The sequence below is a fragment of the Sebastes umbrosus genome, chromosome 12, assembly GCF_015220745.1.
Source record: "Sebastes umbrosus isolate fSebUmb1 chromosome 12, fSebUmb1.pri, whole genome shotgun sequence".
In the NCBI taxonomy this organism is placed as follows: Eukaryota; Metazoa; Chordata; class Actinopteri; order Perciformes; family Sebastidae; genus Sebastes; species Sebastes umbrosus.
This window is the reverse complement of record NC_051280.1, coordinates 798,941-812,070: the sequence shown is the minus strand read 5'-3', so window position 1 is coordinate 812,070 and position 13,130 is coordinate 798,941. Positions and strand designations below refer to the sequence as shown.

The 13,130-nt window shown below is 43.4% G+C and overlaps 1 protein-coding gene across 9 annotated transcripts in view; it reads right to left on the bottom strand.

The window, feature by feature from the left end:
- Positions 1 to 7,717, bottom strand: part of asph (aspartate beta-hydroxylase) — a 38,603-nt gene extending 30,886 nt beyond the window's left edge. For 2 of the 9 annotated variants that reach the window (XM_037788619.1, XM_037788618.1), the window contains exon 1: positions 448 to 707. In XM_037788619.1, the coding sequence (XP_037644547.1) occupies positions 448 to 532 (85 nt within the window). In that variant the 5' untranslated portion in view covers positions 533 to 707. Of the gene's footprint in view, positions 1 to 447; positions 710 to 7,549 lie in introns of those variants that run through there. The other 7 variants (XM_037788611.1, XM_037788613.1, XM_037788614.1 and 4 more) reach the window with 6 other exon arrangements.
- Between the last annotated feature and the right edge of the window lie 5,413 nt (positions 7,718 to 13,130).

Sequence of the window (13,130 nt, the reverse complement as noted above, 5' to 3'; positions counted from 1 at the left end):
TCTATTACAGATTCATCTGTTCAGTGTTTAGCACAAATACTGAAGCAGGGATATATGGGCTATCAAAGACACTATGAGCAGCTGGAAGCACAGCAATAGTGCACAGAAACAGGTACTATTTGAAGTTAAACTGAAATGATCTGGCTCACCTGAATGTTACCAAACGTAAGAATCTGTAAAAAACACCATTTGGTTATATATTCCCATCAAAATACTGTGTAGTACAATAGTATGTGTTTATGCACTACTGACACAACACTCACTGAGCTAAAGAGATTGAAAACTTAAACACATTGAATAAGTTGAAATGGCGGTTAAACGTTAACCTTGCAACCAACCAAACAACCAAGCAAGCAAGCAACCAACCAGGCCACACAATGACCTCCACACTGCTCCTTTGTCCTTCTCAGCTCTCCTTAGCAGCCCTTGAACGGAGACTTTCCTCACCTTGCACTTCCCCAGCTATCACCGTGGGTATCGCCGTGACGACAGGAGATGTGACGGACTCGACCGGGTTCGATGGATCACCCATCCCTGCCAGCTAAGCTAATAACAGGTTAACTGGCCACAAAGACAGCATGCAGTCCGAGCTAAGGGCCTCCTGGACTCGCCTCGTCTCCTCTCTGGCTCTTTCTGTCCCTCCCTCTTTCTCTATTGACTGGCTTTCTTTCTCATGCTCATCTGTCAGTAATCCTTGCTCTGTCACTTTTTTCTCTGAGCCCGATATGGCTCTGGAGGTCAAAGACAGCTATTTATAGTGCTGTTAGACCAGCTGGCCCTGACACACAGAGAGAGGGAAGAACAGGCTGCCCGGACACTGCCAGCTTTCCTCTGACTGAGCCGATAGCGGGTATTGTTTGACTGGAGAACTTTTGATACTGGTATATACTACTTGGTACTGGGTTATCAAGGTATCGAGTTCCAATACCAAAGAGTATAGAAGCAAAGGGACAAAACTCTGACAACCACCACTAGATGGCGCTGCGGTAACATCGATGCAATTTTGGACTGAAAATGCCAAAATAAAAAAAGGACTCCATTGCTTTCTGAACAGGTCCCTCTTATTTGCAAAATTATGGGTGAGTGTCAATAAGTACTAATAAGTATCGATAAGTAGTATCTGCATTGATAAAATGCGGACAATTCCTGCACATGCTGAAGGTTTCAGAAAACTTAAGACAACCCAAACCTCCTCACAGCTACATCAGCCATTAATATGAGGTTTCTGTGGCCTGGGGCACTCACAAGCCCACTTCACTTATTAACATAGCAGAGGGGGTACGAGGGTTGTTTCTGTGCTCTACAGGTGATACTCACATACAGTACCTGCTCACACAGACTAGATTAAACCACCAACTATAAACCTTCTTCTGACATGATGAGTCAGTCAGCCTCTAAAGCTTGACTTATGGGAAAAGTAAATGGTTTTACCAGAGAACACATACAAACCCATAGGCATTAGCAATATGTGTGTGGTCGCACATTCAAACTAAATATTTGTCCCTATTTGACAAGAGTTTGAGATAAAGGATATACTTTTTAAAGTGCAGCAATAACAAACTGCAAAATTACAGAGCTGATAAAACTCCCATATCAACGTCTGCCACTGCTGTAGGAGGAGGGCTGTTAGCTACAGACAATCCACAGGGCTCATACGGTTACTGAAGATACTACCTGCATGGTGACGTATTTGACACTCTAAGGTCATTGTTATTCAAATCAGCAACGCTTTGAACAGTGAATATAAAACAAAGGAATACAACTCATAAATAACTAGATCAACCTAGAATGAATTATTATGGCTTGTTTTCAAGAATACAAAGCAAGCCTGCTGCTTTAATTAAGACCAATTAGACACATCAATGTGAAACTCACACCGTGTTAACCGAGTTCACATCTCACACAAGCCAACACTAACACCTCCTTCATGCACAAATCAAAAGAGAACATAGAAACCATGCCTCTCTCTCTCTCTCCCTCCCTCTCTCTCTCTCTCCCTCTCTCTCTCCCCCCCTCTCTCTTTCTCCCCCTCTCTCTCCCCCTCTCTGTCTCCCCCTCTCTCCCTCTCCAGCTTGGTACACATTGTTCAGTCAGAGCAACTCCTCCTAAGAGTTATGTAATGACTGCTGTGCACCTCCTTCAAACGGACTTCTCTTCCCTCTGGCTTTCAACGAACCTGTATGTTCATGTGTGTACACACAAATGCAGGTTTGTCTGCCTTTGACTCACTCACATTCACTGAGCTTTGACACTGTGGTCTTAATGCCAACCTCTGACCCTTATCCAACTTTAGGTCAGCTGCTTTGGAGAAGTGAGGCCCAGGAGAACTTCTGTCTTCCAAATACCCTTTAAGACAATGTTAATGGAATCAATATGTATCCTCCTCCTGACACCAATCAGGTACATTTCTCACTGTGGGGAACAGCTCAGCAAACATGTGGATGACTGACATCCACCTAGCAGCCAACTACATCCACTCCTTTATAGTGGGGCAGCTAAACTGAAATATTCAAAACACTTGTGCATTTTGCAATAAAAGCAACACATTTGGCACAGATGTAGGTTTATATGTTATGAAAATATATAGATATCAGAGCGCTGCAAATTTGGCCCCTGAGGGCAATGGCAGCCAAAGAGGTACTAAATATTCCTAAAGGTTGCAGAAAAAATGATTTTATGACTCTTGATAATTTCTAAGATGTGTTCAAGCTGATTAGATCAGATGTCAGAAGATCTCAGAGGTTTTTATTACCTCTATTTTTTAAGGGAAAAAACAAATAAAAGGGGCATGAAGGTCACTTCAGGGTCAAACTTCACCCCCATATCTTCATGATAGGACAACCAGCAAAAGAAAATGGCCACCACGGCCCTCAGGAGCCAAATTTGTTGTGCCCTAATATCTATATCTTTTCATAACATATAAACCTACATCAGTGCCAAATGTGTTGCTTTTATCATAAAATGCACAATTGTTATGCTTAACTGCCCTGCTACTGATGTCAAAGTGAAAGTCAACTCTTACTAAAGTATCTTAGCGGGGCCCTGAGGGCCGTGGCAATCATTTTCTTTTGCTGGTTGTCATTCTATCGTGATGGCAAGGGGGTGAAGTTTGACCCTGAAGTGACCTTCATGCTCCTTGTATTTAGTTTCCACATTTTCCTCAGGTTAAAAGCTTTTAAAATCATGTATGTGATCTTCTGACATCTGATCTGATGAGCTTGAACACATATTGGAAGTCATTAAGAGACATAAAATCAGTTTTCTGCAACCTTTAGGAATATTCAGCGCCTCTCTGGCGGCCATTTTGAAAAATGGCTGCCACAGCCCCCAATCACAGTCACTATAGTGGGGCAGTTACACTGAAATATTCATATTCAAATTTGGCCACTGAGGGGCCGTGGCAGCCATTTTTCAAAATGGTTGCCACAGAGGCGCTTAATATTCCTAAATGTTGCAAAAAAAAAAGAGTTGATGAGTCTTGATGATTTCCAAGATGTGTTCAAGCTGATTAGATCAGATGCTTTTAAGGGTACTTTTTAAAGAAAAATGTTAAAACCAAATAAAAGGAGCATGAAGGTCCCTTCAGAGTCAAACTTCACCCCTTTGCCTTCATGATAGAAGGACAACCAGCAAAAAAAAAATGGCTGCCGGGGCCCGCATGAGCCAAATTTGTTTGTGCCCTAATATCTATATCTTTTCATAACATATAAACCTACATCAGTGCCAAATGTGTTGTTTTTAACACAAAATGCACAGTTGTTATGCTTAACTGCCCCACTAATAGTGCAGAACTTTACTGATAGGGAACTGATGGGTTCAATTTCATGGCACCAGGATCTATGACATAGCACAGTACATTCCAGTGATGGAGGCTGTGATCTAGGCACTACAAAAAAGGCAGGAAACAAATGCCATGATTGGCTTTGTTGGGAGAAATCCCCAGAAAGGCACTAGTATTAGCCAGAGCTGTTGTTGGCTGAGCTACTGTCACGCTAATTAGATCATATCATTGGCTCACTGCAAACAAGCTGGTCATAAACAGCACAGCATTTTAACAAGACTTTTTATTTATCATGTGCCGTTTCTGATATATTCCCACCGTCGTTTACACTGTATTTAAATCATGCAACACATTGTTTAAATGGCAAGTATTTAAAAATGCAAGAAAACAATACCTGCATTCGCAGGACGGATCACAAAATTCCCTGTCCTTTTCCCAAATACTTTGGCTGGCCTACTCTGTACGGTCTGTATGAAACAAGGCAGAGATGGCAGCTGGGAACTCACTCCCAGAGTTGTCACAGTAAAGCTCAACAATGAAATCCTGTAGATCACATTGTCTCAGCATCCTAACACCAATCATCATAAAGATTGGTCTGATCATCACACTTTTAAAAGGTTCCTGTTCTCATATTTTACTATACTTGTGCTGTAAGGTTTGATTCAACAGCAGGCATCATGATGCAGCACCAGGCCAAAACATGGTGAGGTTTCCATCTACAGGATTTAGTTAAGAGCACACTGTGCACATGCAAATAAACACTACACAGCATCACACAGCAGTCCCAGAGGAACAGACAGGCTTTTACCCTTCCACCTGCGCACACTTCAGAAACTCCCAGCCACTTGGAGAGGGGGGGAGGAGGCCTGAGGGATTGAAATGATTCAGAAAAGTGAAAAAAGGGACAAACAAACAAAAAACAATAAAGTAAATGGGTGAAATATGAAGACTTAGTTAAAATGTCTGTCCCGCACCAGTCGGTGAGAGAAATCCCTGATTGGCTGTTCAGCTTAAAAGGAATCAGTGCACGAGAAGAGAAATAGATGAGGAAAGCAAGCCAACGAGTAAAGTCAAGAGGAAACACACAGAAGGCTCTTTATCTGTACGCATCATAACAAGAGCTTGTATATTCGCCGTCCTCCTTTTGAATGATGAATACAGACTACCGCCGCCTGCTGGTGTGGAGAGTTATTTCCTCTCACGCAGGCGCAGAACGTACGTGCTAACTGGCCGTCGGCTGTCGTCTTTGCGGTGTGTTTGTTTGACTTTTAGGCCAAAAAAAGTGACGTGAGCCGACGCAACAGTCGGCCTTCATCGCCTCTAGTTCTTTGATGTCCATGATTCAATCCACCATAAGATCAGCACATCTTAGTTCACACTGAATGCCTGTAAACAGTTTAGTGGGATGTTCAGAACACCTGGCATAAAACTCACTGTTTACACTCTCCTATCAAGACTAAATCAATATTTGATAAGCCTTTTTCAGTGTTTGATCATATGATGTAACTCAAATAAACAAAGAAAGTACACACACAGGCCTTTCTCTTTCAGTTGTGGGTTAGCCTAGTTAACCCACTACCTCTCCAGAAAACCCCACTTTGATTTTCACCCGTGCAAAGGGCAAGGAATCACCTGTTGAAACGCCCTCGAGGAAAGAAACTTCCTGACAGAGGACGGACCGACATTAAAACGGTCCCCAGGGGTGTTGCAGCATCCACCTTTGGCGGGGCTCTCACATACTGACACAGCCTGTCATTCCCACGTATCAACACAATCCAGTCTGCAACCTTCAAAGCTGCACAGTTAGGAGCTACGCTACTTAGAACCTACTTGGCTGATACAGTTAGCAACTACCTGTCATTATGTCTCCTTGTAAATATAATACTGGGTCTGAAATACGGCTATAGTAGCTTTTTATCCCTTTGAAAGAATAAAACATTAGGCCATAGATTTCATTCATCAATTAAATGACAAATATACAATTCTATCAAAGTTGAATTTAAAAAATCTCATCCACTGCTGGAAAATGAGCATTGTTCCAAAACCAGTCTTCCTTCATAGATCAGATCCTTTGTACTAGCTGCTGTTCACAGCCTGTTGAACCATACAGCATGCATAGGGCCCGTGGTGGGCGGGGTTAGGAAGAAGACATGAAAAACGGAACATTTTGTTCCCTGGACTTCTCCAACTGTAACACCTTTGATCTGCTACAACAGGACACAGTTTGGGCTCTGCAGACCAGGCTATCATCTGATGAAAAGTGTACATTTTGAAGCTGCATTACATTTTTCTGTATGCCGTCAGTTTCAGCTCCCATTAATCTGGAAGTTGGTGTAGGTCTGACTTTCACTATCAACAAATACAGCCAACGCTTACAGAAGCCACATGTTTGCTGTGGAGACTCTACTGTCCCATATAGTGTTGCTGTGGTATCCAGATAGCATCCTATTCACATCTACTATAGGGGGGCTCCTGTGTCCTGTGCAGTAGGTAGAGGACACAGTGTACTCAAAGTTGAACCACACTTTCCTCGTATAGTTTGTATGAACACACAACATGGCTCCCTGCTCCTCCAGCCACACGTCGGATCGTCCTGAGGGACCCTCAGCGTCATCAGGAGCCTTTACGGGTCACTATTGCTGTCTAAGCAGGAGACTCAACAGGCAACATGCTCACTTTGTTTAATGGTTTCAAGAGTGACGTCACGCATTGGATGTGTGCAGAGCGATGAAACATTCAGGAGCATCACGCGCTGTTTGAATGGATCCGCGCGCAATGCTCTCTCCAAGAGCCAATACCGGGGTCCGGGTACTAACGGAGACCCCCAAGAGCAACGTAGAACCCCGCCACCGGGTCCCAGGTACTAACGGAGACCCCCGAGAGCCACGTAGAACCCCACCCACGGCTTCTCATAGTGACACGTGAGCATTTAGAAGAGGGACTGGACTAGATTGGGGGCGGGGTGCTCTGCGCCCCGGGGGGGGTGCACACACACACACTTCTGGCTAATCTGGTCCAACTCGTCCTCTCAAGCAAAGAAGCTGGCGGCGGACGGGCCTCCAGGCAGGGCTCTGCACAGGGCTAGAAACCCACATGAGAGACACGTTAACGTTAACCAGTGTTCCACGTTAATCCCAGAGTCGCCATGACCAACCAGACGGGACAACAGCTGCTGATCCCTACACGGCCATGTTGCTGTTTAACCAAGACATGGTGCTTTTTAACCAGGACATGGTGTTACACAGAGCCTCTGGCAAGTCATGATCATATACAATAAAGTGGTATTGGCCAGCTGAAGGCAGGATCTCGGTAGGAACTCTGCTCCCGGTAGGATGGAAATAGATCTGTGTTGACGTCGAACGCGCTGCGCGTAAACGACAGTGATTTAACGTGCACTACATGAAGGCATTAACAGGAGACAGGCTGGGTTTAAATAAAGTGTTTACATGCTCCAAAAAACAGCTTCAGTACGTTCAACCAGCTCTGGAGCACGGAGCAGCGACACACGGAGATAACATGGAGTGAAGCTCCAGTCAGCTAGCCGAGCAGCAGCTAGCTGATTGGAGCTTTAGCTTTAGTAGTATTAGCAGCAGCTAGCAGCAGGGCCCTGAGAGAAGCAGCAGCTTGCCACCAGATTAACTGTGAAGGCCTTCTCTTCTCCTCTCTTCTCTTCTTTTCCTGTGAGCGCTGCAGGCTGCAACCATCCAACCACCTCCACCCAGAGACCCAGAGCTTCGACCCAGCGACGGAACCAAAGCAGCGACCTACCTTTGGACTTGACGTGCACTTTAGCGTTCTTCTTTGCAGCCATGTTGAGTGTGTGTCAGCGGGCTGGTGGAGCTCTGAGAGGAGAGGAGAGCAGCTAGTGTTTCTAGCAGTGGAAAGAAATCACAATCTCTTCTCCTGCCTCATAAAAGCCAGAAGCACCCGTCCACCTTGGGGCCGACAGCTCTCTAAACCAATCACAGACCTGCCTCATAACAGTAGGCGGGGCAGGAGAGCTTTCTGACCAATAGACGTCGAGAGGCGTCGCGCTTATTCATCCGTGTGGTTAGTGTTATCTTAGCCCCGCCCCCTCCGCTCCTCTGGACGTGGCAACATGGTAGACCCAGGGTAGAGCCACATCCATGGCTACATCCCTGCTCCCTGTTTTCTCTGCTCTCACCACCTACTTTGATTATAATCTCACATATAGAAACACAGAAACATGTCACAGCTACAGCATATAGATTTATGGCCTTCGTAATTGATGGAGGATATAATACTGCAGTCAAAATCTTTTAAAACAACAACCTTTAAAATCACTTCATTTGATGTGGGCCTCCAGTAGGTCTATCGGCTTTTAATGACGATGAATACTTATGAATAATGCATGACGTTGCATCACAAGTGTTTCTGACTATTGTTGCAGGCCATGGGCAGTAGGCCTTTTCACTGAACACATTCAGACTTCTTGTAGGATTCCCAGGTGTTACTGACGGGTCCACGCACAACAACAGGACCCTGAAACAAGAGCAGCTAAATGAGAATTATTACAATAATTCTTCATCATGAGACCACCACTGTCATTTGCTGTTGATCATATGCTAATTCACCCAATAAATAATCTATATTTTATTGGTTATTCTTCCTCTGGAGAAGTACAGCCATTTTCCTTTGGTTGAGAAACAATATTTTTAACAACCAAGAAGATTTATGGATATCTAGTATTTTTCTGTAGCTATGTTAAAGTTCAGCTAATGCTGGCTGCCAGTAATATGATTACCTCCACGTCAGCTGATGTTTATAGGACTCCCTGAAACTTTATCATTGCTAGCTGGCTTCACAAATGCTTCCCCTTGAGCAGAGACACATACAACCTTTAACTAAACGTACTTAGCTTAACTAATATTTAACCTCTTCCACTCCTTGAGGGCGCCCTCTGTGACTTAACTTTTTCAGAGATTGTAGTGGGTTTAGTTTAAAGGGACTGTTTGTAACTTCTTAGACGTATAAATCACCCGGGTCGGTGTCCCATGCGCGATCGCATATGCGCTCGCGTGTGCCTACGCAGTTCAGACTCAGACTCCAACACAAACTACACGGAAGCACCAAAACCATTAAGTTGTATCTAGTGAAGCCCGTCTGTTAAACAGTGTTGGCCGTGGGTGGAGGACGCGGGGGAGACCGTAGCTTTGGTCTCCAGGACCGGAGTCTCTGCTGTACTCTGCTCCTCTGCCTGCCTTCACTCAGCTCGCTCCACCTCACATGCATGCCCGCATACTATACACTGCAGAAGAGTTAGTTTAGCTCTGAGAATATCTAGTGAATGTTCAGTGGACGTTTGTGCAGAAATAACTGCTGCAGCTCCTCCAGACCAACAGAGGTTTCCCGTGTCTTGTGAAGTGACGGAGCTCTACAGAGAGAAACGTTATCATCTCCGACCAAAACTCCGGTGTCTCCCCTGTTCCCTCCGGCCGCGGTCGGGAGGCTGAGGCAGGAATAGCCAACACTAGGATCAGCATTGATTCATGGAGAGACCTTCGTCTGGTCAGCTAACATTACTGCCAAGCAGCTGAAATATAGAGTGATATTGTGCTTTTAGCTGACGTGTGTGGCCTCACTGTGTTGAGCGATCCTCGTTCATGTCTATGTAGAGCGAGCAAAGCGCGAGCCCGACGCTGACTTTCGTTGATTTAACGGCCACAGGTGTCGCTGTTAACAAGACATTCTGATTCTTACAAACAGTCCCTTTACCATAGCTACAAAGTTGTGCTAAATTTTGGCAAGTAAAAACCAGCATGGCGATTTTCAAAGGGGTCCCTTGACCTCTGACCTCAAGATATGTGAATAAAAATGGGTTCTGTAGGTACCCACGAGTCTCCCTTTACTGAAATCTCCAGATGTCAAAAGTTTTTGATCCCAAATCACAGCATGACTTTTTCTATGGTGTTCCTCAAGATCTTGGTGTCTTAATGTGGTATTTTGGAGGGATTATTGATCATTTTGATCAATTCTCGAGTTGTAAAAAATTGTTAAATTTAGCACCAAATCTATGTAACAAATGGTATCAATCCAAGAACTGCTGCAACAATTTATGAGACATATTAGAGCATGGGAATCATCATATGACCATCATATACTTCTATCATAATGTTCTGAGCACTGTTCACAGAGCTGAGCTGCATCTCAAATTAATGTTCAGGTTCCAGCTTTCAGATGATGTACACCACTTCTATGTGACATCTACTGCTGACCTGCTATCTCCCCCTAAAGACTAAAACGGGTCTATGAAAAAGAGGGGTGGAGTGGAACAGGTTAACCCTGGTCATTACCCCAAATGAATGCTAACACAGTATGTATCCCTGAATACCCGGTCCATTGGTTCACATGAGCTAACAGTGAGCTGTGTGCTAGACAATGATTGTGTTTGTAACCTCGTGAAGTTTCAGGCATCTCTCACTCAAACAGACAATACAAACAATGCACCGCCACCGTCTTCATTTAGCATATAGGCCCTACAGACCAGCATCACTGTGTTTCACAATCAGGAATTGTAAATTGTCACTTTTACAACATTCACAACTAGCAACAGAGCTGTCCACCCCATGCCCTCAATGCAGCAGAGCACCTAATCACCGTCTGGCCTTGAGGAGTGATCTAATCACCTGAATGGAATGCCATTTGCATGATGGGTGTTTGTGAGTGTTTGTGGGGGGGTATATGCAGTTTCACCCACAAATACAATAATAAACTCCTACTGGCTCCCTGCAGGTTGATTTGAGGGAGTTACAAATGACATGATTATATAATCAATCTGTAAGCTTTTGACCGAATTAATCATGGTAAGTTGTTTGTTAAACTACAAGAATGATAAGAATCTTACACTTTTGGTATTCGCATCAAACTATGCATCTAGATTGGGAAAGAGCATATCTGCACCCTTCCTAGTGACTAATGGGGTCCCACAAGGTGGAATACTGTCACCTGTTGTCTTCACTCTGTATATGGATGATCTCTCAGAAAAGCTGAAGGAATGTAAGACTGAATGTATGGGGGGGGGGGTCTTGTTAACCATCTGTTGTACGCTGATGACTTGGTCGTTCTGGCTCCTTATAGTGCTGGCTTACAGCAACTGCTCAGAGTCTGCTCAAGTTGTGGTGTACAGTATGACATTAAATTCAACTCTAAAAAGAGTGTTGTCATGATTGCTAAAACCAAGGAGGATCGGAAGCAAGACTTTCCTTCATTCTTTAGGACAGACCGAGCGCTAAATGTAGTGAACAAAGTAAGATATTTGGGTCACATCATCCGGAATGATCTATGTGATGACGACGATGTGCAGCGCCAGTGTTGCAAACTGTACGCACAAGCCAGTTTGCTGGCACACAAATTTCACATGTGTACAGATGATGTTAAAACAGCCCTCTTTAGAGCCCACTGTGCTCCACTCTATACCGCCCCCACTGGTGGTGCAGTTACAGCAATGCAACAATGGAAAAGCTTCAGGTGGCATTTAATGATGCTGTGTTGAGGAATTCTATTTACAAATTTATGTGTCGATTTATTGATTCAAAAAATGTAATCATAATTACTATTAACTGAGCCCACACAAAGTGACACAAGGTACTCCTCTCGTTTCTGGAAACATTGGAACAAATGCCGATATATGTTTTAATCACTGTGAACTGCAATGATTATATCTCTGTGTTGTTCTCCTTGTATTCTATTGTATTGTATTGTATTTATACTGATGGGTACCTATGGGTCTGAAATAAAGTAAATTAATGTTTTAGAGGAAATGTAATGCCACGGTGGGAAACATTCTTAAGCAAAAGGTTCATGCAATGCATGATGTTCTTCCACCGGTGAACCACAGAGGTCACTGTGGATGCCCAGGCAATCAAATCGTACAAGCTGGACTATAACAGCAGAGACCAGGGTTTGCATCCCAGCTTATGCTTAAAGTCAGCATTGCCAGTCTTTTTAATAACTGTGGGCTAACTAACTATTATTTTGATGATCAATTATTATGCCAATTATTCTCTCCATTAATCAAATAATTGATTGGTCTATTAAAGCCTGGGCTCCTGGGGAGGACACCAGCTAGAGATTCACAAAGGTCCTGTGAACAATGACCAGTGATGTAATAACACAGGAACTAAAGAGACCCACTCCTCCTGTTGTCCTACTGATTGGTGAGCCCTTAGATCAGACAGGAAGCTTAAAGCAGCACAGGCCTGTCACCTTGAGGGCTCACTACCTGCTTGGTGAGGGATCGGGGTTGACTGCAGTATCCGTGGGGCAAAGGCCCAGTGAGTCTTTTCCACGGTGAATAGAGGGTGTTGTAGAAAGGAAAATTGTGGCTGTAAAAAGTATGAAATGGCCTTTCCTGTCTGAATCCCAGTGGTTTGTCGATAAGCCTGATTGTTGCATGACCAACAATCAGATGGGGGTCCTGCAGACTATTATCAAATGAAGGTCCATAGCTTTATGTTTCTATCTTTGCAAGGCTTTGACAGGGAATGCATCAACCTCTCCTGCTCTTGCTCTCGAGTATCCTTCCTGACACAAGATGATCTACAGAAAAGGCAGCACGTTGCAGCAGCCACAGTCACTGTATAGTATGTGGTCCTATAGCCTTCCTAACACATTGTGTGGTTTTCTTCTACTTGAATTGTTCATCAGGCTGTTTAATGACAGAATTCCCCATTTCTGTTGTGTATGGCATATACTAAACTAGCTGTTGCTCCAAAGACTTAGTCCAAGGTTCTGCAACCTGCGACTCTGGAGCCTCTCTCCAGTGGCTACCTGTGGATTTTTAAAAATGGAAATGAACAGTTTTTTGTTTACATTTTCATTTTTATTCATCGTTTTAGGTTTATGGTACGACGGTATGACGGAGTATTAGGGCCACATTGAAGAAAAAAGACAAATCTGAGATTTCGAGAAAAAAGTTGTAATATTATGAAAATAAAGTCAAAGGTTTACAAGAAAGGAAGTCGTAATATTATGATATTAAAGTCATAGGTTTACAAGAAAGGAAGTCGTAATATTATGATATTAAAGTCATAGGTTTACAAGAAAGGAAGTCGTAATATTATGATATTAAAGTCATAGGTTTACAAGAAAAAAGTTGTAATATGAGATTAAAATCACAAGTTTAAGAGAAAAAAAGTTTTAGTATTATAAGAATAAAGTCATAAAATTATAAAGTAGTAATTTTACGTGTTATTTTCTTTTTTCCTGTAATATTATGACTTTATTCTGTAAATCTCAGATGTTTTTTCCCTCAATGAGGCCCTAATATTACGTAGTACATTGTCTCTTTGGCCATCACTGTATTAGACTTATATACTATATACTTAGA